Below are 27000 nucleotides of genomic sequence, written 5' to 3' on the forward strand. Positions count from 1 at the left end.
ATTTTTGTCATGACTCACAGCAAGGTTTCCACTTCTCTTCACCTTGAAATAAGGGACAGAAGTAGAAACAGAGTTATCACTTGACTGTTCCACAGTGCCCTGAGGCCAATCTCCTTCAAAATAAAGGAGACTTTTCTCCAGAGAGACAAGTTGCTCAGAAAGGTCATGTTTTCTCCAGGTGATCAGGCTGAATTTCACAACATAGCAGGTTGATAGTGGAACCATTTCTGCAATCAGTATAGCACATAATGAACCCTTCAAAGCTTTGCTCAGAGCCAAGAGAGAGGCTTGAAGACTAGAATAAAGAAGAAGGTTGGGCTGCATCTCCCTTCAGGAGAACACTCCATCTATATTGCTCCATATGTGGTAAGCCCATGAGTGGGTACAGGTTCAGTTCTGGGGGCTGTGAAGTGCAAGATCAAGGTGCCAAGAGATTTGGTTGTTTGGTGTGTGCTGTTCTCTGCTTCCAAGATGGCACCTTGTTGCCGAATCCTCTAAAAGGGGTGGAACACTGTGTCCTCATGTGGCAGAAGAATATGTCTAAATAAATCTAGGAAATGACTTTGGGGTCTTTGATTTAAATGTTATGTATTAATGTCAATTACCACTACCAGAAGCCCATCCTTCAAAATTTTTTCCTTGGAAAGTTCTATAAAATTTGATAGAACTTTATATACAGAATTTGAGCCTTTAAAAATTTTGCTGAAAAAGTTTCAGCACCTTTAGAAATAATGTAGTCAAATAGCAGTTTCTTCCCTACCTCTACAATTTTACAGATAAAATTAATACGGTCTTAATAGGTTAAGACATATTAAATATTGAAATATTCTATATTTTCCCTGATATATTGAATATGTCCAGAAAGTTCTAGATATCCAGTATTCCAGAAAGTACTATAACACCAAATTGTAATTTTTATTATTTATGCAATAAATTTGATAAGCAAAACCAAGAAAGATCAGTGGGAATGATTAAGAAGCAAAATCTCTATTGCTCATCACACTTTGAGAAAGTTGCTCATTATAATCATTATTATTATTGAGAAAGGGTCTTGCTCTGTCAGCCAGGCTCGAGTGCAGTGGTGCAATCACAACTCCTTGACTTCATGGGCTCAGGTGATCCTCCCATCTCAGCCTCCCAAGTAGCTGGGACTACAGGAGCATGCCACCTCACCTGGCTAATTTTTTGTAAATATGGAGTTTCACCATGTTGCCCAGGCTGGTCCTGAACTCCTGGGCTCAAGTGATCTGCCCACCTCGACCTCCCAAAGTGCTGGGATTACAGGCATCACCCACCATGCCCAGCCTAATACCCTATTTTTATAAAACTGTATGAAGGACATATTTCAAGAGGTAGTGGTGAGATAATACCTGTAATCCCAGCGTTTTGGGAAGCCAGGGTGGGTGAATTGCTTGAGCCCAAGAGTTTGAGACCAACCTGGGCAACATAGTGAGACCCCATCTCTACAAAAAATAAAAAACTTAGCTGAGCATGATGACATGCACCTGTAGACCCAGCTACTTGGGAAGCTGAGGTAGGAGGATCCCTTGAGCCCGGGAGGTTGAGTCTTCAGTGAGCTGTGATGGCACCACTGCACTCCAGCCTGCGCAATGGAAGGAGAACCTGTCTCAAAAAAATAAAAATAAAAATAAATAAATAAATAAATAAAATCTTAGGTAAATGTTTAGATACAGAAAGGACCTTGGGGATTATCTGGTGCATATTTCTTAAGCTGTGGTTCAAAGACCCTCTTCCGTGAATGAGCTTTAGGATGAGAAATTTGAGTGTCCATGGATATAAGCGTTTTTCTACAGAAAGAGCCAAAGATTTTACCATATTCTTAAAGAGATACATGTGCCAAAACATTATTTGTCCTAAAAGGGTTGAGAACCTGTGATCTGACTGTATTCTCTCATTTGTTATATAAGGAGACTGAGCTCAAGAGAGGTTAAATAACTTATACAAAATCATAGTGACAACAGAACCTGGTCATAGACCCAGGTTCTACACATATTGCCTTTCCAGAACACCACCACATTGCTGAGGTTTTGTTCTTGTCTGTTTATTTCTTATACAATATAAAATGAATTAAATTGTTTTCACTTTTTAGTCTAGTCAATCTTCTTTCCCCTCTTAATTATTATTCACTGCTGGTTGGTAAGGAGGTGGTAAAATTAGTACACTCCTATATTGCTGGTGGCATTCTAAATTAGCAGTCTCTTGGAAAATAATATGAGATGATAAATTACCAACAAAACATTCATAGCCTTTTGGCTTATTAACTTTTATACTGAGAAAAAAAAATCCTAAAATTGAACAAAGCCACACACACAAAATGTTCATCTAAGTATTATTTTATAATAGTGAAAAATATCCATATAGTGGCCATTCCATTGACTACTAAGCAGCCAATTAAAATTAAAGTTTTATATTAAACGATGGGAGGAAATGCTACAACACAACATTAGGTGAAAAAAGGGACACAAAATCTACTTAAATTATGATTACAAGTTTGTAAAAAGTATGCACAGGAAAAAAACTAGAAGTAAATACAACAAATGTTAACTGGCAATTTTTTCTTCTTCTTCTTTTCTTGATGCCAAATCTTAGATAATGCAGTTATGGCCATAATTTTTAAAAGGTAAGTAAAAACAATACTATAATTGACTCCAAATGAAATGGACTTTATATTTCCCAGATTTATCATCTTAAAAATACTCAAATACTTTCCTTTTGTAATAAAATTTCGTAAGTATTATAGCACTGTCTTCAGAATTGCATGTAAGATTACCAATTACAAGTTAGTTGGCCAAATAGGTACTCAGTTTCCCTATTACAAAATTGTAAGCTGATGGGGGGGTGTGCAATTTAATTATTTTTTGAGACAGGGTTTCACTCTGTCGCCCAGGCTGGAGTGCAGTTTAAATTCATTTAAACATGTTCTTAGTGTAGGGTCTGCTTTAAGGTCTAGTCATATGTTCTTATTTTGATATTTCTGTTTAGTAGAGCTATAAAATGAAAAGCATGTGTTCGTTTAAAATCAATTTCTAGTTTCTACCCACAAATTCAAGCTTGCACACGAGCTAAACCAGCAGGGGGCGAAATACAATAGGCATAAATTTGACAAGCCATATAGATTTTTCTTACTTTAGTGACTGAGCAATAACACAAAATCCAGCATCACCACAAAGCAATTGATACTCCCATTTAAAGGGATGCAGTCTCCGTACATCTTACAGCGATTGAGTAGTAAAGAGACAAATGCGGGTCTATTGGAGCGCTCCGAGTTAATTTGTCTAGAAGGTTGCAGAGGCGGGATAAATCGTGATGAACTGCTATTGTCCTTATCTTTCTCCTGATTTGTATAATTCCTCCACCCAAAGGGGTGGACACTTCTCTGTGCCTGAGGGGGTGTTTTCCATTCTTGTTTCTTTGCGTAACTGCTGAGCTTTGATGTTTCGGAACTATTTTAAATTATTCAAATTACGATGCAGACGTTTGGCAAACATGGGCAGAATGAGGAACCGGCGGGGCTCATGATTTGTAGGACCCCGGGCTCATCATCCGAGACAGTAATAATAATCCTGTAGCCTGTAGTCTGATGGTTACACTGGCCGGTGTTCTAACAGATATTCATGGTAAAGGAGGAAAGGTAATAAAAACGCAAATAATCAACTGCTCAGGACTGATGATGGAAACAAAATCTGTTACGACCTCTGTTCCAGAAATGCGTTTGAATGCAGAAGTTTATGGTGATCTCTTTAGCTTCACTGGATATTCTCCGGAAGGATCTATGAAAAACGACCACCGTCTCCATCCGTTAGCCAAATTCCGGACTACTATTTTTTTCTTGGTCTCGAAGACGATTTGTCAGTTTGGCGGCTGCGTTCCCACCTTAAATTCTATTTATCGCAATCTCTTGTTATTTGTTAAATACCCAGCTTCTTCCTCTGTGGGCATAAATTTAAAGAGGAAGAGACAGGCTGTGAGTGAAAAAGTCGTTTTTCGGGGCGAAAAGGGCAAGCTGACGAATGCTCTCTAGCAGGTTTTTCGTAAAACGGGTTCTATATTTCCAAACCTTTACAATTTTATTTGGAGAGCAAGAGACTTAACCCGGTCCTGAGATGAACGTTAACCAGCTGAGAGGAGCACCTGTCCCTCGCCGAGAGCGCAGCCTCAACGGGCGCCTGAGTGCGGGAAGACGTCTATCCCCCTACAGCTCTATGACTCGCAAAGAAGTAAAAGGAAAGGGCAGCTTGCCCGCACCCAAAATGGCTGCCGGCGTTCTGTACGACAGCGCCTGCGCAGGGGTAAGCGTTCTGTGACACCAATTCCCCTGGAGTGTCCTCCCCCACCCCACAGCACCCACCAGCGCCCGGTCCCGACCTAGCCACCTGCGCCCGGAAGTGACGTGTCGGCGGCAGCGGTTCCCCCGCTGCATGATGGGAGAGTGTGTGGAGTGGGCGGGGGGTCTCCGCGGAGGAGGTGGAGGCGGCGGCGGCGGAAGAGGGCGGAGGGTAGTGGGATGGGGGTCCCGCGGCAGCGGTGAAACTCCGGGTGGGCGTCCATGGGGCTGCTGCGCTGACAGGGCTGTGAGCAGCCGGCCTTCCGCTTTCACCAGTTCCGCGTCGGAATAGACGGTCCTTCCCCGGGGAGCCAGTTCCTCCCCGGGCCCCTGAGCCATGCCCATCGCGGCCGCCCCGAAGGAGCCAGGTAAGCGCCGCCGCTCCGCTCCCCTAGCTGCGCCGGGGAAAGAGGGTGTGGGGACCGGGCCCGGCCCAGCAGCCGGACCCTCACCCGGGCCGGGAGCATCTGCCCGCCGCGGAACCGGGGGCTGCGAGGACGGAGCCGGCTCTGCGGGCCTGCGGGCTCCCGGCTTGGGCTCTGCTCTCTTCTGCGGCGAGTGCGGGAACGCCGCTGGTGGCGCCCGAAGCGCACGGCCCCCTCCTCGCCATCCCGAGCACCGGCCGGGGAAGTGGGAGTCCTTCCCTCCCCGGCCACCGCCGGCTCTCCCTGCCCCTTTGCTTCCACCTGCCCAAAGCTCCGCTCTGGCTGCGTTCTCCCGGGAGCTGTTCAGAAGTTTGGGGCTTTGCTCGGGCTTCCTTGCTCTCCCTCCCCCTCCCTCGTGACAGGTGTAAACACTGCCTCCTTCACCGAGGCCCGAGGCTGGCCGCGACCTGAGTGCTGCTTCCAAGGGTCTCTGAAGCAAGCGAATTTGGAATCCTCCAACAGGCAGAGGGAACAGCCCCAAAGCTCACTCATCCCTTCCTGAGAGAGAGTACCTTTTCTGCTGTCTTCTTGCACTCTTCAAGAAATTATCTGCGTCTTCTCCCCAGATTGCGTTTGAAAAGTTGAGCCATTATTCTTTAAGCGCCTGGTTTGGCAGGTGCTGCGTCTTGCTTGGGGCAGAGGCAGAGTATGGGGTGAGCGGTGGTAGGGTCCTTGCTCTATTAAGAAAGTAGTGGGGATAGCAAGGTTTTTTTTCTTTGTTGCTTTGTGCAAGTTATAGCTTGGTTATACTGAGTCTTTTCTGTTGGGGCCGAGGGAAGAACTGACTCATACATGTAAATTTTTTTATTGGGCGGGGGGATGAAACAGAAGTAATGGTTCCGTTTCAAAGTTCTCACTTTAGGATAAGTAAAGTAGAACTTTGGTTTTCAACTTTTCCTATGGTGTAAGTCTTCCTTCCACCTCGTATTCCGAGGATTTTCTTTGGTGGAGGGGAGACACAGAGTTTATCTTTGATGTTACACTTAATTGTTGCTTTCAGTTAACCTCTTAGACATTAAAATGTATGCTAAACTCTAGGGACAACAAATGTTTCAACATTATTATGTTAATATAATTAGCACAGTCACGTACATTTTATATGCTTTGCCAGTTTAAATGTTGGCTTTTTTAGTAGTCATTTTTAACGCTTTGCAGAGGTGTATTTGTTTAAACAAAGTATCTGTAGTAGTCTCCTAAATTTTGTTCATAAAGATATTTCAGATGGATTAAAAGACAGATCTTGTGTAAAATATGTAGCCCAGCAAATGGCACCTAGGAGATATTCATTAGATCTAGTTGTTCCTCCGTATATCAAATTAGATACATTAGTTGATCTTCAAAGTACATACATATTTCTAAATCTTCAAAAACCTCTGGAAAAAAACCACTACATTTCACATAATATGTAGGGCACTTAAGTTTTAATGTTTGCTGATCTTTTGACCTAGAGACTAAAAAAATAATCCTATATCACAACGAGGATAATAGCATTGATACGTCTTGCAGAATCCAGTTTTCTTTATGAAAATTGTATAATCTGGGTGAATCCCATTATAAAACATCATTTTACATTTTCATTTGTTCTGCTTACAGTTTTTGAAAAACTAATTCAGAAATGTAATGAAATTTGAGTACCAAATAATGTTTTATTTTGTGTGAAATCTAAAGTGCTTTCCTTAGCAGGCAAAGTCTTTGAATAGCATCTCATTAAGGGATTGCCCCTTCTCTCCCAATCCTTCCCCCAAATCTCATAAAAGGAGGCCGCTAAGTATTTAGGTATTTTTAAATCATCATAAAGTATTTAAATAAAATGTTTATATTCTAATTTAATGTTACCTACACTTTGTAGGTTTAAAAATAAAGGTTTTTCCCTTATTCTTAGCACTTTCAATTCCTCTTTAAGTAGAATAGTGAACCTTTCTGGCCGGAACTTTATAAGTAATTTTAGTTTTCACACTATTTTGAAAATCTGGCATTATATGGATTTTACGTATCTCATTTTGGTAGTCATTTTCTCTATCAGTTTGTGTATATATCAGGTATAGTCAAGTCCTTTTGCAGCTTTATATGATAATTACTAACATATATGAGCAATATATATGTTGCTCATACATATTGCTTCCTGTGAGCAAGATACTTTTCTAAATGCTTTATATACAGTGTACTAACTCACTTAATCCACACAACCTGTAAGGTAGTAAGTAGTATTATCCCTCATTTTTCAGAGAGGAAACTGAGGCACAGAGCTGTTAAGTAACTTGCCTTAGGTCAAACAGCTGGTAAGTGACACAGCCATTTGATAGACCATTTATATAGTCTCATGCAAAACTATATTGTCTGTGATTTGTGCAGTGTGTAGCAAAAGTATAACAACGTGCATGGGAATGATAAACACCAAGCAAAATAAAGGTGACCTCTGGAGAACTTGAGAGGCATGAAGGATCTAGGAGGGGCCCATGAGTTTACAAACATATCTTTACATCCTTAAAAAAATCTGAAGTTGGCTTCGTAAGAGATTAAGATTTAACACACCTGGGTGATGGTTACTTGATCATTCCTTACGGCCTTTTTGCCCCTAAGGTTTGTATATGCATGAAATTCTTCACAATGAAATTAAAAGTTTAAAGGCCGGGCGCGGTGGCTCACACCTGTAATCCCAGCACTTTGGGAGGCTGAGGTGGGCAGATCACCTGAGGTCGGGAGTTCAAGACCAGCCTGACCAGCATGGAGAAAACCCTTCTCTACTAAAAATACAAAATTAGCTGGGTGTGGTGGCAGATGCCTGTAATCCCAACTATTCGGGAGACCGAGGCAGGAGAAACGCTTGAACCCGGGAGGCAGAGGTTGCGGTGAGCTGAGATCACGCCAGTGCACTCCAGCCTGGGCAACAACAAGACCAAAACACCATCTAAAAAAAAAAAAAAAAAAAAAAGACATTAAAAGTTTAGGTATTTAACTTTAAAACATGTATCAAGTATCACTCTTCTTTCTGCATTGTATATGCTGAAAGAGGACCCGGAAGGAGTTAGTATTATTTTTTGTTGACTTTCTTTTAAAATACAAGGAGCTTCTAAGTTTAAAAAAAAAAAAAAATTTTTTTTAATTAAGGATTGTTGGCCTCTCCAGATTCCTCTGCGTTAACTTACCTTGCCTGGGCTCTTCTCTATTGCTGGCAACCATTTAACAGTCCTTTATCACACTCCTAGTTTCTATTTCTGGCCTTACCCTCCTAGCATAGGGGCTCATAGGTCTGTGGATTAGAACTATTCCCAAGAAAAAGAGAAAGGTCAGAACTAAATGAGGAGGAAGAAAGAAGGTGGGGAAATCACTGCTTATTGATTTGGGAGAATTGAAAAGAGGAGGGAAATAATGATTTAAGACTCCATCCTGTGGTTGTCAGTCACTGTCACCCTTGTTCCAAATAGCTAACTTCAAGATAAGCCTTGCAAAGATAGATTGCTAATTAATTAAAGGTTAATTTACAGGCACTGTATTAGTGAATAATTCCTGTAGGAAAATTACACAGTACATGGTAATTTACTGTAGGTTCTATTTATGTAAATATTTACAGTATGCCATAAACCATTTCGATTAAATATCTGCTGACACCATGCATGTTATCTTCTTCCTTTCATTCATAAAACAAGTGTCTATTGAGCACCTGCTATTTGTCAGGCCCTGTTGTAGCTGCTGGGGATACTGAAATGGACAAACAAGAAAAAAAATCTGCCTGCCTACAGCTTCAGTTTCTTTGTGTATATATGTATGTACTCACACGTTTGTGTACGTATTTGGGACAAATAAGCAAATAGCAATAAAATGGCAGATGATGTTAAGTATCATCAGAAAAATGGAATCAGTTTTGGGGGATAGGGAGTGGTGAGTTTTTTGCTTTGAACCAGTAGTAAGGGAGGTTGGTGGGGCTTGCTGTTTTATATAGGGTGGAGTCAGAGAAGGCTTAAACCCGAAGAAGGGGAAGCAAATAAGAAGAGTGGTAGAGACGGAAGTATGCCTGGAATAGTCAAGGAATTGTGGCAGAGAAGTCCAGGGTGAATAGAATAGGGTGAACAAGTAGAAGAGTAGTACGAATTATGATCAGAGTTAGAGGGTAAGAGGGGCAGTGTTTTAGGGTCCTTACAGAAATTCTAATGACTTAGGCTTTTTACTATGGGGGATAGTAAGTCATTGCAGGATTTTTGAATAAAGGTGTAAGATAATTTATGTTGTAAAAGGATCTGTCTAGCTGCTATATAGAAAATAGACTATAGGAGTGGAATGTAAGAATAGAAGCAGAGTCAGGAGATAATTGTGTTGATATAGTTAAGAAGAGATGGTAGTGGCATGAACCAAGATGGTAGCAGTAGAGATGGGAAGTGGTAGGACAGTTTCTTGAATTGGAACCTGCAATAATTCCCTCATTTTTAAACTCAGCTTACAGAGGCACTCCCTTCTGAAAATTCAAGGCCCTCGCCACCTATGTTTCTAGCTTACTCCTTGTGCCCTTCATAGATCCTGTGTTCTAACCATATTTTATTATGTGTCTTACTGTTCCTTGACAGGGGCCCCATGCTTTATCTTTAGTGACTACCATTTCCTCTGTCAATTAAATCCTTCCTATTTCAAATTTTCTCCTTATGAAGTTTGTTTTTTGTGTTTTTGTGTGTGTGTGGTTTTTTTTTTGTTTTGTTTTCTTTTACCCTTCCTTCTCTTCCCAATCAAGTGTGATATTTTTCTTAGAATCTTGGTAGCCACATTTTACTGCAGTGATATTTATATTCTGCAAAAAACATATGCATTATTTTTGCTGTTCTCTTGTGTTATTCTCCTTAATTAGTTGTAAGTTTCTTTAAGGTTGAGACTCCTTTTACTCAGTTCCACCACTGTTTTGTATGTAATAGATGCTCAGTAAATAGTGGGCATATACATATTTAAATTTTTTTAAGTAGTCTTATTGCAGAAGCATACAGGAGCATCATAGAAAATAGACAAGCAGAAAAATCGCTTTTTTTTTTTTTTTTTTTTTTTTTTGAGACAGAGTCTCACTGTGTCACCTAGGCTGAAGTACAGTGAAGTGATCATGGCTCACTGCAGACCAGACTTCCTGGGCTCAGGCTGTCCTCCTGCCTCAGCCTCCTAAGTAGCTGGGACCATGGGCACACACCACCATGCCTGGCTAATCATTTTTATTATTTGTAGAGACAGGGCCTTGCTATGTTGCCCAGGCTGGAAAAAGATACTTTTTAAAAAAATCCCTCAAGCACGTCAGGTCGCTCATGCCTGTAATCCCAGCACGTTGGGAGGCCTAGGTGGGCATATCACTTGAGGTTTGGAGTTGGAGACCATCCTGGCCAACATGGTGAAACCCGGTCTCTACTAAAAATAGAGAAAAATTAGCCGGGCATGGTGGCGGGCACCTGTAATCCCAGCTACTCAGGAGGCTGAGACAGGAGAATCACTTGAACCTGAGAGGTGGAGGTTGTGGTGAGCCAAGATCATGCCATTGGACCCCAGCCTGGGCAACAGAGTGAGACTCCGTCTCAAAACAAACAAAAACAAAAAACAAAAAATCCCTCACTGTTGCAGTGTATATAATAATGCATAGTTTCCTACACATTTTAATGTATTTATATATGTGTACTTTTTACCAAAATGAAGACTTGTTGTACATAGTGTTTTGTAGACCTTTTTGTTTTAAGTCAGTTGGTTTAGTCATCTAAACTAATAGTCAAGGCCATATTCAGATTATTCCCCAGTTCACCAAAAAAGTCCCCTTGCAACTGATTTACTCAGATCTTTATCTACTTCATATTATGTTTTTCCAGTTATTAAAATTATGAAAAAATAATGTGCTTATTATAGAAAATTTGGGAAAATGTGGGGAAAAAAGTAGAAAGAAAATGGGTGTGTCCATGATGGCAGGAACCCATCTGTTTTAATGCCTGGCACAAAGTAACACTCAATAAATACATGTTAAGAGGGATAATAGAAGAAAAATATCACTGGTCATCATGCTACAAAAAGAAAGCTGTTAATATTTTGGTTTTCTTCCTGTTTTATTTTTACTGTGGATATGTGAGTGTGTCATACATATGCATATGAATCATATTACATTGACTTTTTACTTATTAAATTGTGAGCATTTCTCCTTGTTACTAAATTTTCCTTAAAACATGCTTTTTGGCCGGGCATGGTGGCTAACGCCTATAATCCCAGCACTTTGGGAGGCCAAGGTGGGAGGATCACCTGAGGTCAGGAGTTTGAGACCAGCCTGGCCAACATGGTGAAACCCTGTCTCTACTAAAAATACAAAAATTAGCCAGGCATGGTGGCAGACACCTGTCTTCCCAGCTACTCGGGAGGCTGAGGCAGGAGAATTGCTTGAACCCGGGAGGTAAAGATTGCGGTAAGCCTAGATCATACCACTGCACTCCAGTCTGGGTGACAGAGCGAGACTGTCTCAAAACAAAACAAAAACACAAAAAATGAGAAGACCGTGCTTTTTAATGACTGTGTAGAATGCCATTTTCAAGTTATCTCTGCTGTTTCCCACTAATGTGGCTTTTCCAGATTTTACCGTCATAGAAGAGCATCTTGGTGAAAAGGTTTGTACATAAATCTTTGACCTTATTGTTGATTATTTCCATAGGATCAAGTCTTAAAAGTAGAGTTATTAAGTCAGAGGGAGAGCCTGTTGCTTTTTAAGAGGTTATAATAAAATCACTCCTACCAGCAGTGGTTGAGTCCCCATCTCCCTCTCATTTCCTCAGATGATCAGTAATATGCAGTTTTTAAATTACAGGAATTTTTATTTTGAATTTAAACTTTTCAGCAGTGTGGAATGTTTGCATAATTTAAATTTTTTGAATGATTTAAACCTGTGATATGCCTTTATTTAATATAAGGTTAATCTTGCTTAATGCCATGCTCTTTTTAAGGTAACCTATTCTGTTAGCAAGTGATTTCAGTATTAAAAAAATACAGTACTGTCTTCTAGAACTGTTTTGTCTAATACGTAGCCACGAGCCAAATGTGTCACTTGAAGTGAAACTAGTCCAAATTAAGATGTGATTTCAGTGTAAAATAGCAGATTTTAAAAACTAATGTGAAATATATCAGTACTCTTTTACATTGCTCACGTTAAAATAATAATATTGTAGATACTTTGGGTTAAATAAAATTTCATCTGTTTCTTTTTAAATGTGGCTACTAGAAGATTTTTAATTGCATATATGGCTTTATTGTCAGTTGGCCACGCTGCTCTAGAAATTACACTTTTTATTTAGATAAAAAATATAAGATTAACTTCACTCTTATAGAAAGGAATACATAGATTTTTCTTAATTACATATTACATTTAAACCTCTCAATATATTTTCCGTAGTATACATGGGTTGCACAGTAACTTTTCAAGTTACAAGTGTTTGATCACAAACTGTAACTTACTATGGTTCTTATGCTCTGAAAGAAATATGTGTAGGAGGACTTGAGGAAGGGTGTTAGGAAACTTACCTGAGGAATTGATCTCTCACCTAAAAATTGAAGGATGTGTGGGAATGTCTTAGGCACTGGGACTGTAAGTGCAAAGACCCTGTGGCACAAGGAAATGTTAATTATCTACCTTTCAAAAACTGAAAGAAGGCCTAGCCTAGAGCATTGAAAATGGGGGAAAGGAGGAGTAAGGCTGGAGAGAGAGGAATGGTTTAAAGTCTTTGTTAACTTTTTTTTTTTTTTTTAAATCTTTATCACAAGAAGAGGATTGGCATGATCAGATTTGACTTTCAAAAAGATTACTTGGGTTGGGCGTGATCGAATACTACTTAGGGAGATTAGTTTAGATGATAATGGCATTTTGGACCAGAGTGGAGTCAGAGGTGAAAAGAGGTAGATATTCCAGAATTGAGGGATTTGTGAGGTGAAATCATTTGTTACAGATATTAAAGGATGAGGAGCTTTGTCAAAGGGGATCTTAAGTTTCTGGTATGGTAACTGGGTTAGAGAGCCCTGAAACATAACCAGCTTTCAGGGAAAAGCTTGAGCTCTGTTCTTGTTAAGCTCAGTTTGAGATCTTTGTGGAATCAAGTGGAGAGGTCTAAGCAGAGAGCTGGCTTGGCTAGGCTGTAAAGATGAATCTGAGAGTCCAAGAATATGGTAATTATTAATAAAAGCCTTAGGTAGATGAAATTGTTTTGGGAAAATTGAGTAAGGATGAAACCTAGATAAACTTATATTACTAATTTGAGTGTGTTTAATACCTATGGGAAAATTGGTTTATTTTGCAGCCTATTTTGTGTAAAAATGAAAGCAAGGAGTAAGATCAAATAAGTTTAAATACGTACTGTTTGACATATGTGTAATTAAGTAGATAATCTTACATAATGCTTATTTGATTCTTTGGAAACATTTACCTTTTTCCTGCAGCAGAAAATAAACTGGGCTTCCTAACTATCAAACAAGCTGAAGACAATTATTAATAGGTATTGCTGTTTTTGCTGTATTAATAGATCTAGGCCAGGTGTGGTGGCTCATGCCTGTAATCCCAGCACTTTGAGAGGCCAAGGTGGGTGGATTCCTTGAGCTCCGGAGTTTGAGACCAGCCTGGGCAACATGACAAAACCCCATCTCTACAAAAAATATAAAAAATTAGCCGGATATGTTGGCATGCACCTGTAGTCCCAGCTACTGGGGAATCTGAAACGAAAGGATCACTTGAGCTCAGGAGGTCGAGGTTGCAATGAACTGAGATCACACCACTACACTCCAGCCTGGGCAACAGAGTGAGTGAGATCCTGTTTCAAAAAAAAAAAAAATCTAAGGAAAACTTACATAATTATCTTCAAAAATATTGAAAAGGCATTTAAAAACCCATTTGTGATTTTTTAACAAAGCAACTTAAAATAAGAATTACTGAATAATTCTACAATACAATAAAAACATACACCTCGACTCAGAAATCAGTGTCTTAATTAAGGGTGAATATTAGATTCCTACCTATCACCATTGTTATGAGACTTGGAAAGGAAAAGTCAGTATACCCCAATTTGCTAGTGATGTGATAGTATACTATGTCAACACCAAGAACTTTTGTTTATGTAAATAATGCTTGCCAGTTAGACAGGGTGGAAGTGAAGACTACCATTTACATGAACAGAAAAAGGTAAAATACCTAACAATAAACTTGATAAATGTAAAAATTCTGTATTGCTAACAGATTCAATTTTTATGTTATATAAAATGAACAATTCTATATTTAGGTAATAAAAGTGATCCTTCCTGATGAATGAATTGCCACTTGTTATTCTTTAAATCATTTTAAGTGACATGTGATACGTTTCAAAGCAAAACTCCTAGGAGTAGGATTTTTAATATTTGCATACATTTTAGTGAGGCCACAGTTTTTTAAATGGTCGAAATAAATAGTGTTTCTGCCTTAGCCACCCTCCCAAGTGAGTTTTTTTGGTGTTTTCTTCTTGGTGATTGCTTAAGGTTTGTAGTATTTTCAGTTTCGCTGTGGTTTTTCATCTCTCATCTTGTTTATTGTGTGGATGCAAAAATGTTGACCTGGAGTATTTGCAGCTAAAATACTTCTGCTACAATGACACTCAAAATCTGAAGCATCGATTTATTTTCTTAAGGCTTTTGTTTTTAGTGGCTATTTATAAAAAGCAATGAACTTATTAAGAGATAATTTAACTATTTTTATACTGAATGCTTTTTATACTTTTTACTATTTTTGATAATATCTTCATTCCTAAAAAAAATTGCTAAGAGATTCAGGTATCAAAAATTTGTATTTTCTCTCACCTAAAGCCCAAACAGAATATTTGAGTATTCATCACTTCATCACTTCTTTCTTCTTTTCCATATTTCAGATTCTGGGCCAGCAGATGGTAGTTTTCTGTCTCATTAGGTTTCATAAGTTTACACAAAGCACAGGGCAAGTGTTACATGTAAATAAAAAGTTCAGATTTTAATCAGATTAGCAGTGACCCTGGTTTCTGGAAGTAGGGAAGTTTTTGGTTGGTGCTGCTGTTCACATAAGCATTTCTTTGTGTTCATCTGCAAGTGAAACTGTGATTAATTCTTTAAGCTTGTTTTTTTTTTTTTTCTGAGAATTCCTTAACATTTAAATTATATACTAATTATAAGTGAAGCTTCAAAAAGGAATAAACAAATGATTTCATAAGCTTTCTAGCTAAGTAGAAAGTAGTAATATTTCCAAAGTGGAATTTCCCATATCTAGAGCTGTATCAAATACTTATGTATTGTTTCAAAAATTGTCACAGTGCTTAAACTTTGATCCTTTTAAGTAAATTTTTCAAGTTTCATTTTTAAGAAGAGTATTGAAGATTTAATATTGTGAACTCGTTTTTGAAATCTTAAAGATGTTAAGTTTCTTAGTGCTAGTCTCAGATAAATGTGTACAACACAACTTTAAGATATTTATACAACCAAATCATAAGAGAAAACATTTTTGTAGGAAAAAGTACTGTTGCAGTGATTTACCTATATCAATGAGTTTAGCAGTTCAGTTTAAAAACATTTAGGTCATCCCTGGAGGTATAAAGTCCAATGGCATTCCTATACTCTGGGAACTTAACACAAAGGTTCTCAACCTTAGCTATCCCATTTAGTATCAACTTTGAAACTTTGAAAAATATATAGATGTTTGGGTCTACCCATTCTATTAGAGAAAAAAGTTAATACAAAGCTAAGGTTGAAAACCTATTAGGGGAAAAAACCATGGAAACAAATGTGATTTGCTTTGTTAAATGTAATAGGAAGTAGATATAAAGGAGGATTCATTCAGACAAGAAACTTGATACAATGAAAAGAACACTGGTTTTGATGTTAGAGTCCCACTTTCCCTACTTATTCTTTGTGGGACCGTGAACAGATTATGTGACTTGTTTCTTCCTCTGTAAAATGGGTTTTTGTGATTAAACTGAATGTATGAATAAACTGGTTTACAAATAAGTACCTTGCACAGTACCTGTCACATAGTAACTTAGTAAGTATAGGTGATCTCGCTTCTCCAGACTTCATAGAAAACTTCACGCTTGAATAGAATTTTGAAGGCTTAGTCAGTGGGTTCTCTGGACATATAAGAACAATACATTAGAAGAAATGACATGTGTGACAACTTAGAGGTAACAGTGCCAGTGGAGGATCCAGAGGTAATTTTGTCTGGCTGGAACAAAGAGGGAGTCTCTTAGCCACGTTGGCTAAGATACAGAGTTTTAAGCAGACTGCAGTAATCCTGGCCAAAAATAATGAGGCCCTGACAAGGTGTAGGTTGTGGGATGTTAAAACAAATACAGTAAGAGATGTTAAAGAGGTAGAAACTTGATTGATTTAATTTGTGGTAGAGGGGGAGCAGTCAGGGGTAACACTCAGATTTCTAGACTTAGAATTCAGAATATAGTGTAGGAACAAGTGGTTTCTGTTTACCTTTTGAGTAGAGGTTGAATTCAGTCTTGGAACTGGGGAATATGGGATGTCTCTGAGACATCTAGGTAGAGAGATTTTAAAAAGGCATTTGGGTAGGTAGATCAGGAGGTCAGACATATAGATAAGGTTTGAGCATTATGAACAGATAAAAACAAAAGGGGGATGAGATTTCTCAGTGATAAGATATGGGGAAGTGGCTGGGCATGGTGGCTTATGCCTGTAATCCCAGCACTTATGGAGGCCAAAGTCGGTGGATCACCTGAGGTCAAGGAGTTTGAGACCAGCCTGGCCAACATGGTGAAAACCCATCTCTACTAAAAATACAAAAATTAGATGGGAGTGGTAGCACACGCCTGTAATCCCAGCTACTACTTGGGAGGTTGAGGTGGGAGAATCGCCTGAACCCAGGAGGCAGAGGTTGCAGTGATCGTGCCACTGCACTCTAGCCTGGGCGATAGAGCAGAGCAAGACTCCAGCTTTAAAAAAAAAAAAAAAAATAGAAGCCAGGGCAATCAGATTCATTGACGGAGAAAGGATAGGATAAAAGGAGAATCAAAAGAGAATTGCCAGCAGGGTGTGGTGGCTCAAACCTGTAATCCCAGCACTTTGGGAGTCCAAGGTAAGTGAATTGCTTGAGCTCAGGAGGTTGAGACCAGCCTGGGCAACATGGCAAAACACTGTCTTTACAAAAAATTTAAAAATTAGCTGGGCATGGTGGTATACACCTATAGTCCCAGTTATTTGGGTGGCTGAAGTGGGAGGATTGCTTTAGCCCAGGAGGCAGAGGCTGCAGTGAGCCATGATTGCACCACTGCACTGCAGCCAGGGCAAAAGAAGGAGACTCTGTCTCAAAAAAAAAGAAGAATGCTTTTCAGAAATGCTTTTTCACTTAAAAATGTATTTTAGACACTTTCGCCTATTAGTAATATAGATTTCTTTTTTTTAATGGCTGCACTTTTTATTTACCCACTTCTTTATTCATAGATTAAGTTTTCAGCTGCTTTTTAAAAAAATTGAACAAACAATACTGGAATTAATACTTTGTGGAAATATCTTTGTATATTTGCATGAATGCATCTGTAGAATACATCTTTGCAGATGAAATTGCTTAGTCAAAAGAATGGAAATAACAGACACCAGAGCCTACTTGAAGGTGGAAGGAGGGAAGAGGGTGAGGATGGAAAAACTACCTGTCGGGTACTATACTTATTACTTAGGTGATTAAGTAATTTATACACCAAACCCCCATGACACACAATTTACCTGTGTAACAGACCTGCACGTGTACCCCTGAATGTAAAATAAAAGTTTAAAAAATTAAAAATTTTAAAAAGAACTCACTAAAATGTTTGATATGCTACTAAACTGCAATAGGGTGCGTGAGCCAATATATACTCCTACCAATAGTATCTTTTAGAGAACTTTTACATTGTAGATGCTGCCCCAGAAAAGTTAATGTTTGCAAACTTAAACAATTGCTAAATGCTTTCTGAAAGTGAAAATCGTTAAAATTTGCCAAAGTGTTCAAGTTTTATGTTATGTTTGTATTTTTTTTAAATATTATCCTTAAAGTAGCATGCTTCCTAGATTGAAGGTAGTATGAATTTGAAAAATAGTAATTTTCATTTATTACTTTTATGTAAAATTCTGTAAAGAGAAAACGAACACTTTTATTTTATCAAATACTTGGTTCGTTGAAATAATGTAATTTAAGAATGCATTTTGTTTTTGTAAGCATCAGAATCAGGGAGGAATTCTTTGTTTTAAAAGAAGCCCTGTTCCCTCCTCTCATATGCTGGAAGTAATGATTTAGAGGAATTGGATCAAAAGGAAAGAATACTTTTTTATACTTTGTATTAAAACCTATTTCTGGTTTGTAAAATCAGTTTAGAGGGTCATGACCAGCTTTTAAGAAAAAATGAAATAGAACTAAAAATCAGAGTACATAGAGAATAAGGGTAAATGCTGTTTGGCAAAATTTTTTTTTTTTAATGTATGTTGGGTCATCACGTAAAATGTATTTCTTCTGTGAGTCACGGGAAAAATGTGTGAAAAATTCTGCTTTATATGACAGGCCAATTCTCAAGTTGTTTCTAACCAGATGTATTTGGTACATTGCAAATAATAAATGTTATATATTTTTTTCTTTTATCCTTTAGCCTTTCTACCTCTCAGGAAAAAGTAAAACTTTAAACCGAGTAGAAACACCATTTAAAAAGGTCAACCAGCTAGGAATTTGTTCACCATGGAATTCCTTCCATAGTTTTTGTGGGGTTACTAGTATCGGCAGACCCATTTGTGGCATTACCTGTATACACTCCACACGCATACACTCTTGAGCACTATTTTGGAATGTGTTTATATTTGATTTTTCAGGTATACAAAGTTTGTTTTATAATAATTCCCTGAAGAATATCATGTGTGCTATTATCTGTGGATCATTTATGACTGTCTTTAAGTTTGGTTAATTGTTTTGTTTCCTTCTGTCACTTCATTGCCTCCAGGTCATCTTTTTCTCTTGATTGATGGGTGGTAAGAAAACAAATTAAAGTAAAATTAATAGCACCTGGCAGAGACTTAATTTGTGCGGTAAATCTGCTGTTACGTAGATCATATTTTAAGGCCAAATTTGTGAGTTGTAGATTATGTTGGACATTGTTGCTTACTTTCTTATTGGCTCAGATAATTGAATTCTAACTGCATTTGGTTGAAGTTTTATAACCTTTAGTAGATGCTTCTTTCTCTAAGAGGTGAGTTGCTCTCATGGTGGGTGTTTGTGATGTAGAAAGCAGCACTGTTGGCCAGGCGCAGTGGCTCACGCCTGTAATCCCAGCACTTTGGGAGGCCGAGGCGGGCAGATCATGAGGTCAGGAGATCGAGACCATCCTGGCTAACACGGTGAAACCCCATCTCTACTAAAAATAGAAAAAATTAGCCAGGCGTGGTGATGGGCGCCTGTAGTCCCAGCTACTCAGGAGGCTGAGGCAGAAGAATGACATGAACCTGGGAGGTGGAGCTTGCAGTGAGCTGAGATCTTGCCACTGCACTCCAGCCTGGGTGACAGAGGGAGACTCTGTCTCAAAAAAAAAAAAAAAAAAAAAAAAAGCAGCACTGTCAGAGGAATGGCAGCTGCCACAGCGTACATTTTTAGGTTACAGACTAAAGTATTTTTTTCATTTTGAAAGTCCACGCAGTAGTTTGTTATTTTGTTTTTCTGGGAATTTTTTTCTCAGAATACACTAGTCACTTGAGGTTTAACTTAGTCTTGACCAGAATGCTAATTTAAAACTTTACAGCAAGAAACTTATTTTGAAGCATGTCCACTGTTCATGTCAGCTGATTGCAAAATCTTCTGTGGGAAATTTTTCGTGTAGTGTTAAAGCAAGTCCTGGGGAGCGGAGAACAAGAAAAATTAGTTGGACTATCCAGAGTGTAGCATTATGCTCTGGCGACACTCGCTGACACCTCTGCTTATGCTTAGGAATTGTCTCAAATCAAAGCACATATTCATGATAGCAGGTCTGTTAAAAACTCACTACAAATTTTTGTCATTTAGCTAGGGTTTTTTGCAGCTTGCATATAATGTACTGCCCCTCTTAACATACTTTCTCTTTAGGCATGTTGCAGCACAAATGACTGGGTTGTTTTTCCCACATTCATCACATTTCAGGCCAGCCTCCCTCAAATCCCACTTATTTACCTTGATTAAATTTGGATATTTCATAACTTATTTGGTAAAGCACTAAGAGACCAGAGGTGTGGTTATATAAATCTAATTGGAGTGTGGGTGAGTTGGAGCACAATTCAAGAGTGGTTAGGAGAATAAATGCCCCAGCAAGAATGGTGATAATATATTTAGTTCCTGCTGCGAGCCAGGCTCTGAGGATGCAGTGGTAAACAACAGAGGTCTATGCCTACACAACATTTACAGTCGTTTGAGCTCAAATAAAGTAACTCTTGAAAGAGCAGTTTCAGTAGAGTGGTAGCATGGAAGCCAGATTGTGTTGAGTTGAGAAGTGAGTGGGAAGTTAGGAAGTCGAGAGAGTGAATAGGCACGTCTCTTTCAAGAAGCTTGGTGGTGAGAAGGAGAAGAGCTAGGCCGCACAGAAGAGAGGAGGATTTTGTTTTGTTTTGTTTTGTTTTGTTCTGATTTGTTTTGAATTTGGAAGAGGCTGAACATTTATAGGAAAGGATCAATAGTGATGGAAAAAATTTTAAAGCCCCTGAGCAAGCAATTGAGAAGAAAAACAGAAGGTCCAGGGATTATCTGTACGCAAGATTATGGATGTAAGCAAGATTTTAGTGAAGGGACATGAAATCAAGCAGTTTCTGCCTTTCAGATTCTATTTTCGTTGCAGAGTTTAAGGGATATGAGAGTAGAGAATTAGAGTGACTAATTTATTCTGCATCTATATGATAGGAGCTGAGAGTCCTAGGGCAAAAAAATGTTTTCCAAGGGCTAATCCATCTATCCTCATGGCTGCTTCTATTTTGTTGCCCTTGTTATCAATAGTTATCCAATGTTATGTATTCAATTTTATGTTGAAGTACCTTTTGGGAAAAATAGCTAGTAAACTCTCAAATATGGTCAGCTGATATGAAGAGTTAAAGGTACAACAATCTCTAATATTTTTATCTTGTTTAATTTTTACATGAAACTATCCAAATGCAAATAAAATGTGTTGTTATGAATTTGTGTAGAAGGTTAAAATGTTCAGCAGAAGAAAAACTTTTTCATGGAAATTTTTGAAAACCGACTTCTCTCAAATAACTCATTGCTGTTTAACAAGGTGATTATCACTTGAAAAGTGAAAGTGTGTTGCTGCTCGTGTAACTGACTTATATATATTTTTACTTTTATGGGTCAATTGTATTGACATCAAAACTAGAAAGACAAAATATTTTGTTATCACTATTGACAGTGTGGCTTTTTTAGGGTGATCAACTTCAGTATAAAGATATTTTGCTGCTCATTTTCATTGTTTGCTCATGTTTGGTACTATGTACACTAATACTGAAACAAGATATTTGCTGCTTGGCATTTTTGTTGGTTATACTGTACTTTCTCGTCTTGTAAAAATCTTTCTCCTTCCAAATTACTCAGCGGTTTCAGAAACCTTTTTCTGAACCACTCAGAAACCTTTTTGTGAGAATTTTTATAATTGTAATATTTGCTGTCAATCACGTCTAATATTTTAAGACATGTATAAAATATTTGATTAGCTTGTGATTAATTCATCACTTACTAGTTATGCTACCTTGCAGGATTACTTAACCTCTTTGAGCTTTTATTTCTTCATCTTTAAAATGAAGCATTTCTACCTCATATGATAGTATGAGGAGATAATTGAGATAATTCACGAGTTCTCTTCATATAATATTGGCCCATAGTAAGCACTCAGTAAAAACACATGGAAGATACTATTTATTTAACAAATGTCATCTTAAATAATGTACATTATGCACTTGGTGACTCAGTGACATACAGTTGGTGTCTGATATCTTGGGTTTTTGTTTTTAGGTTGGCAAGTTAATTAGAGGCTCTCCTTGTATTTGTTAGTTTCTGTTGCGCTAATATGCTAAGAACAAAAGAAAAAACACCCAAAAAGTAAAAACAATTATTTCTCTAGATTTTAAAATTTAGAGCCATGAAAACAACTGTGATATCATAGCATTCTAAATATATTGAAAACCAAAAAGTTAACTAAAACCCAAATCTTCATGTGGTTCAGAAGAAGGGCTCTTTTCTACTTCTTTATGACTCTCAAGCAGAAATGTAGGCTGGGCAAATTCATTGACAGTACATTTTGATATTACCTTAAAGTTTCCATAAGGATATTATAATAAAGGTTTTTAATAATTTGAACTACTCTACACCAGACAATACTTGTAATGTAAATTGATGTTGTTAATGCTTATATAATATTTTCATTCATTTTTCTAAAGAAAACACAGTTTTTCTTTTTTGTTTTTTCCTTTACTCACCCAAATGACTCATTATGAACCTTGGACATACTGTGGTAAAAAGCTGGTGATTATTTTTTGCCATCCATTAAATATACTTTGCTAATGTCGTTGATACTATTGAAGTCATTAGCATATTTCAGATACAGTTGTTTTTCTTCTCCCTTTTCTTATCATCATCCTTCTTAATACAATATCTTCTCCTTCACCCTCCATCCTAGTCCCTATAAAAATAAGTTGAGAGTGAAGGGCCCTGGGTGAAGCTGGATTGTATAATCTAGGTCAGTTTATCTGTGCTTGAAAGATGATGTGGACATTGATACAGCTGAGCTGATACCCTGTAAAGGATGGGAGTTTCTCCCAGTTGAGCAGTGTGTGCTGTACGTTTTTAGCTTGTCTGGAAGGAACTCTCGATGTTTGATTCTGGAAAGATTGCTAGAGGACCTCTTACTTAGAGACACTCTGCCCGCCTCAAATGTGAGCCCATGGACCTTTAGGGTGCATGATACTGTGTGTGGATGATAGGGGGTAGGAGGGTACCAGGGATTAACTACGCCTTAGAGGAATATGTAGGGAATACCCTATGTATTTCCCACATACGATGAATCCTTTCCATCCCAACCAAGCACCTTCTAAATTCTTGTGGTTGTTCATCTAACCAAATAGGAGCTACAGGCAGTTTACTTCAAGATACCAGTGAGACCTTCTGAGTTACATTTTTCTATTTCACTTCAAAACTTCCATCTTTTAACAGACTAGTAACTGGACCCTCGAGTTTGTTTAGAGGTTATGATCTCAGTCCTTCAACCTTGGGCTTCAGATTTAGTTTGTTATCAGCACCCCCCACCCCCCATGCCCCCAAGCCTATGAAATTATGTAGTTATATAAGTCAAGTTTTATATTTTCTAGGGATTAGTTATAAACATTGGCAATAAAGTTAACTTCAATAAAGTCAATGTATCTTTAGTGTGGTTATGAATATTTTTCTTAAGTGACTTATTCTTTGACCTTTTAAAATATAGAGTCATATGAATGTTTGTGCCAATTAAGCAAACGTTGACTTAGATTTTGTTACAGATAGATTATTATTTTAGCCACAGAGTTGGTCAAAGTTAAAATATAATGGTAGTTGATCATTTACTTAGTGCACAGAATGTGCCAGGTACTGAAGGTCTGGTATAGTTTTAGTACGTATTATCAAACAATTTTCTAAGTATCTGTACCAGTTTATACTTCCACCAGTAAAGTGTGGGAATCACAGTTTCTCCATATCCTTACCAAAAGTGGCTATGAAGAGAACAATTTTATTTTAGTCATTCTGGTAGATGTATAGTGGTATCTTATTGTTGTTTTAATGTGCATTTTTCCCTGATGATTTTTTATATGCTGTTGGCTATTTGGATATCCTCTCTTGTGAAATACCTGTTCAGATATTTTGGCCATTTTTCTGTTGGATTGTTTCACATGGATTTGTAGGAATTCTTTACATATTCTGGATATGAGTTCTTTGACAGTTACATGTGTTGCACATATCTTCTCCCAGGCAATGGCTTTCTTGGTTTTTCACTCTATGGTATTCTTTTGATGAACGGAAGTTTTAAATTTGAATGCAGTCCAATATATCAATCTTTTCTATAGTCAGTGTTTCTGTTTCTTGTTTAAAACATTTATACCTTTCCTAAGGTCATACAAATAATCTCTTCTGTTATCTTCTAGAAGGCTGATTGCTTTACCTTTCACATTTAGGCCCATGATCTGTCTATCTGGACCTTATTTCTGTATAAGACGTTAGAATCAAAGATTTTTTTCCTGCCTGTGTAGATATCCAGTTAATCTAGCATCATTTGTTGAAAAGTCTATCCTTTCCCCTCCACACTGTAGTAGCGTCTGTATCACAAGACCATGGGACTTTAAACCAAGTCTTGATATCAGGTAGTTTAAGTCTTCCAACTTTGTTTTTCTTGAGAAACTATTTTTAAATGGCCAAATAGTCTCAGACAGTTGTTGGCCCCATTCCTTCCTTCCTTCTGCCTTCTCAAGCCCATTTGCCTTTTGACCCCAGAGCTTACAACTTACAGACTCATCATCTCTTCTCTTCCATGACCATTTCAGACTAGAGGCTAGAATTCCATAAGCAAGTGCAGCTTCTCCTTTGGTGGAAGATTAATACAGAATCACCTTCACCTGTTGTATGCCCTGCCATCCTGGCTACTAATTTGACTCGGGGCTTAGGTTCCACTGCTGATTGCTATTGGGCTTCTGGACTATTTCCCTGACCCCTTTATATTGGACCTTCTATGCCAGAATTCCCAAACCCAAAACCCTCTGATTTTCCTGGTTTGTAGCCCTGAAAGTCGGCTTCAGTTTGCACTTTTATTATTTTTATTCACCTATATTGTCCCCTAATCTCCTTATAAGGATGTGATTTCTCATAGACAAATCTCCAAAGTACAGGAAGCCCACCCCAAATTCTCTATGCTCTAACTACTAGGATATCTTGTTTGCTACCCAATTATGAGACCCTCCTGTCAACTGTTTTTGTATACGGTGGCTTGCAAGACAATAGCTGCATTATTTATTTGCTCCCCTCTAACAGGTCTTAGAATAAGTAGACATAAAAATGGCAAGTTACACACAAGCACGCACGCTTGTTTGTACAGGTTATAAAGAAATTAGATGACTAATTGGGACTCCTTGTGGTGTGGATGGAGAAAGTAGTCCATTAAGAAGGATGAAGAAACATTTATTCAGTTTGTTGTGTGCCAGACACAGTACTAAAGTAGCTCATCTATCCTTTTTTTCTCCTATTAAGTAGGAACAGCTATTTAAAGCCCGTATTTTATGTGTTAAAGTGGATTATATAAATGAAACTTTGTTTGTAAATTCATTATACAAGTAATACTTCAATTAACATGAAGCTTCTTTTAAGTAGCGTTGGCCTAGACACAGAGGAATTTTCTGGAAAGTTTTGAGCCTCCCCTACACTGACTGGTTTGAGGACATTTAGAAGCAATGGCACTCTCTTAGGTTTCTAAAGGGTAAGTTGAGTCAGAGCCAAGACCTGCTACAGGGGAACATGGAGCAGCCCAAGTTCTTACCATCAATAGGTGACCCCCCTTTTGAGAAATATGAAAATGTTTTTACTCTAGAAGGCCAATAAAGCCTGTCTCACCTATAATGGAAAATAGAGTACCTTGCAAAGGTATGACAGGAAGAAAAACTTTCAGAGTTGTTGCTTTGGTTACAAAGTTTCTGATTCATATCTTTGTATTTGCATTAACGTCTGAGTTTGGAATAGGTTGTGAACCAATACATTATTTCATTTTTAAACAGTAAAAGTTTTGGAAAAAAGCAATAGGTTAATCACAGATTAGGCTAGAAAAAAAAAGCCATCACACATAGTTCTTTGAAAGTAAGGTATTATGGGCATGTAAAATGGTACAGCCACTCTGGAAAAGAGTTTGGCAGTTTTTTACATAACTAGACATATACTTACCATGATACCCAGCAGTCACACTCTTGAGCATTTATCCCAGATAAATGAAAACTTACATGTCCAGAAAAACCTGTACATAGATGTTCCTAGCATCCTTATACATACTATTTATATATACTATTTATACTATTAGTGTATATGTATGTACACACACACTATACATATGTAATTTATAATAGTAAAATACTGGAAACAACCAAAATGTCCTTCAGCAGGTGAACAGTTGAACAAACAAACTGGTATATCTGTACAATGGAATGCCACCAGCAATAAAAAAAAAGACTAGACGGGTGGATCACGAGGTCAGGAGATCGAGACCATCCTGGCTAACACGGTGAAACCCCATCTCTACTAAAAAATACAAAAAAAAAAAAAAAAACTAGCCGGGTGTGGTGGCGGGCGCCTGTAGTCCCAGGTATTCGGGAGGCTGAGGCAGGAGAATGGCGCGAACCCGGGAGGCGGAGCTTGCAGTGAGCTGAGATCCGGCCACTGCACTCCAGCCTCGGCGACAGAGCAAGACTCCATCTCAAAAAAAAGGCCTAACCTATTGTTACATGCAGCAACCAGAATGGACCTCAAGGGCATTACACTGAGTAAAAAAAATTCAACCTCAAAGGGTTGCATACCTTATTACTCTATTTACATAATACTCTTGAAATGACAAAACTGTGGCCATGGAGAACAGATTAGTGGTTGCAAGGAACAGGAATGGAGGTGGAGTGGGGGCAGTTCTGTGTCTTGATAGTGGTGGTAGTTACACAAATCTGAATAGAGGATAAAATTGAACAGAACTATACACAAACACAAATGCAAGTTCTTTTTTTTTTTTTTAAATGAGATGGAGTCTTGCTCTGTTGCCCAGGCTGGAGTGCAGTGGCACGATTTCAGCTCACTGCAACCTCTGCCTCCCGGGTTCAAGCAATTCTCCTGCCTCAGCCTCCCAAGTAGCTGGGATTACAGGCACCCGCCACCACACCCGGCTAATTTTTGTATTTTTAGTAGAGATGGGTTTCACCATGTTGGCCAGGCTGGTCTCAAACTCCTGACCTCAAGTGATCCTCCTACCTCGGCCTCCCAAAGTGCTGGGATTACAGGCATGTGTCACCACACCCAGCCTTTTTTTTTTTTAAATGGTAAAAATTGAACAAAGTCTGTGAACAATAATGTTAACAGTAATGTACCAACATTGTCATGGTAAATTTTATATTATGTATATTTTACCACAGTTTTTTAAAAGGTGTTATTGTATAAGTAACACATTTATTCTAAAATACACATATTTAAATGCAGGCATATAAATCTCTTTGATTGCTTTCTTTTTT

The 27000-nt window shown here is 38.2% G+C and overlaps 2 protein-coding genes across 5 annotated transcripts in view; one reads left to right on the top strand and one right to left on the bottom strand.

The window, feature by feature from the left end:
• Window positions 1-3119: 3119 nt before the first annotated feature.
• LOC105465147 (WAS/WASL-interacting protein family member 1) lies at window positions 3120-7950 on the bottom strand. The gene is made up of 3 exons (XM_011713413.3): window positions 7917-7950; window positions 4387-5253; window positions 3120-3950 (listed from the first exon to the last, which is right to left on the bottom strand). The coding sequence occupies exons 1-3, from the start codon at window positions 7948-7950 to the stop codon at window positions 3907-3909; spliced, it is 945 nt and encodes a 314-aa protein (XP_011711715.2). The 3' UTR covers window positions 3120-3906.
• The window catches only part of LOC105465146 (aftiphilin), a 69907-nt gene continuing 46853 nt past the window's right edge, over window positions 3947-27000 (top strand). For 3 of the 4 annotated variants that reach the window (XR_977328.2, XM_011713411.2, XM_011713412.2), the window contains exon 1: window positions 4576-4713. The gene's annotated coding sequence lies outside the window, so the exon portion shown is untranslated. Of the gene's footprint in view, window positions 4311-4575; window positions 4714-27000 lie in introns of those variants that run through there. The other variant, XM_071076820.1, reaches the window with a different exon arrangement.

The sequence above is a fragment of the Macaca nemestrina genome, chromosome 13, assembly GCF_043159975.1.
Source record: "Macaca nemestrina isolate mMacNem1 chromosome 13, mMacNem.hap1, whole genome shotgun sequence".
In the NCBI taxonomy this organism is placed as follows: Eukaryota; Metazoa; Chordata; class Mammalia; order Primates; family Cercopithecidae; genus Macaca; species Macaca nemestrina.

Bases quoted from the DNA above. Each gene is read 5' to 3' on its own strand.
- LOC105465147 (XM_011713413.3), bottom strand. From the start codon at position 7,950: ATGGTTGCCAGCAATAGAGAAGAGCCCAGGCAAG. The intron at 5,254-7,916 runs GTAAGTTAACGC...GGGATGAGTGAG, and splicing joins TAGAGAAGAGCCCAGGCAAG to CTTTGGGGCTGTTCCCTCTG. The intron at 3,951-4,386 runs GTCGGGACCGGG...TTATGCCCACAG, and splicing joins TTCCGGGCGCAGGTGGCTAG to AGGAAGAAGCTGGGTATTTA.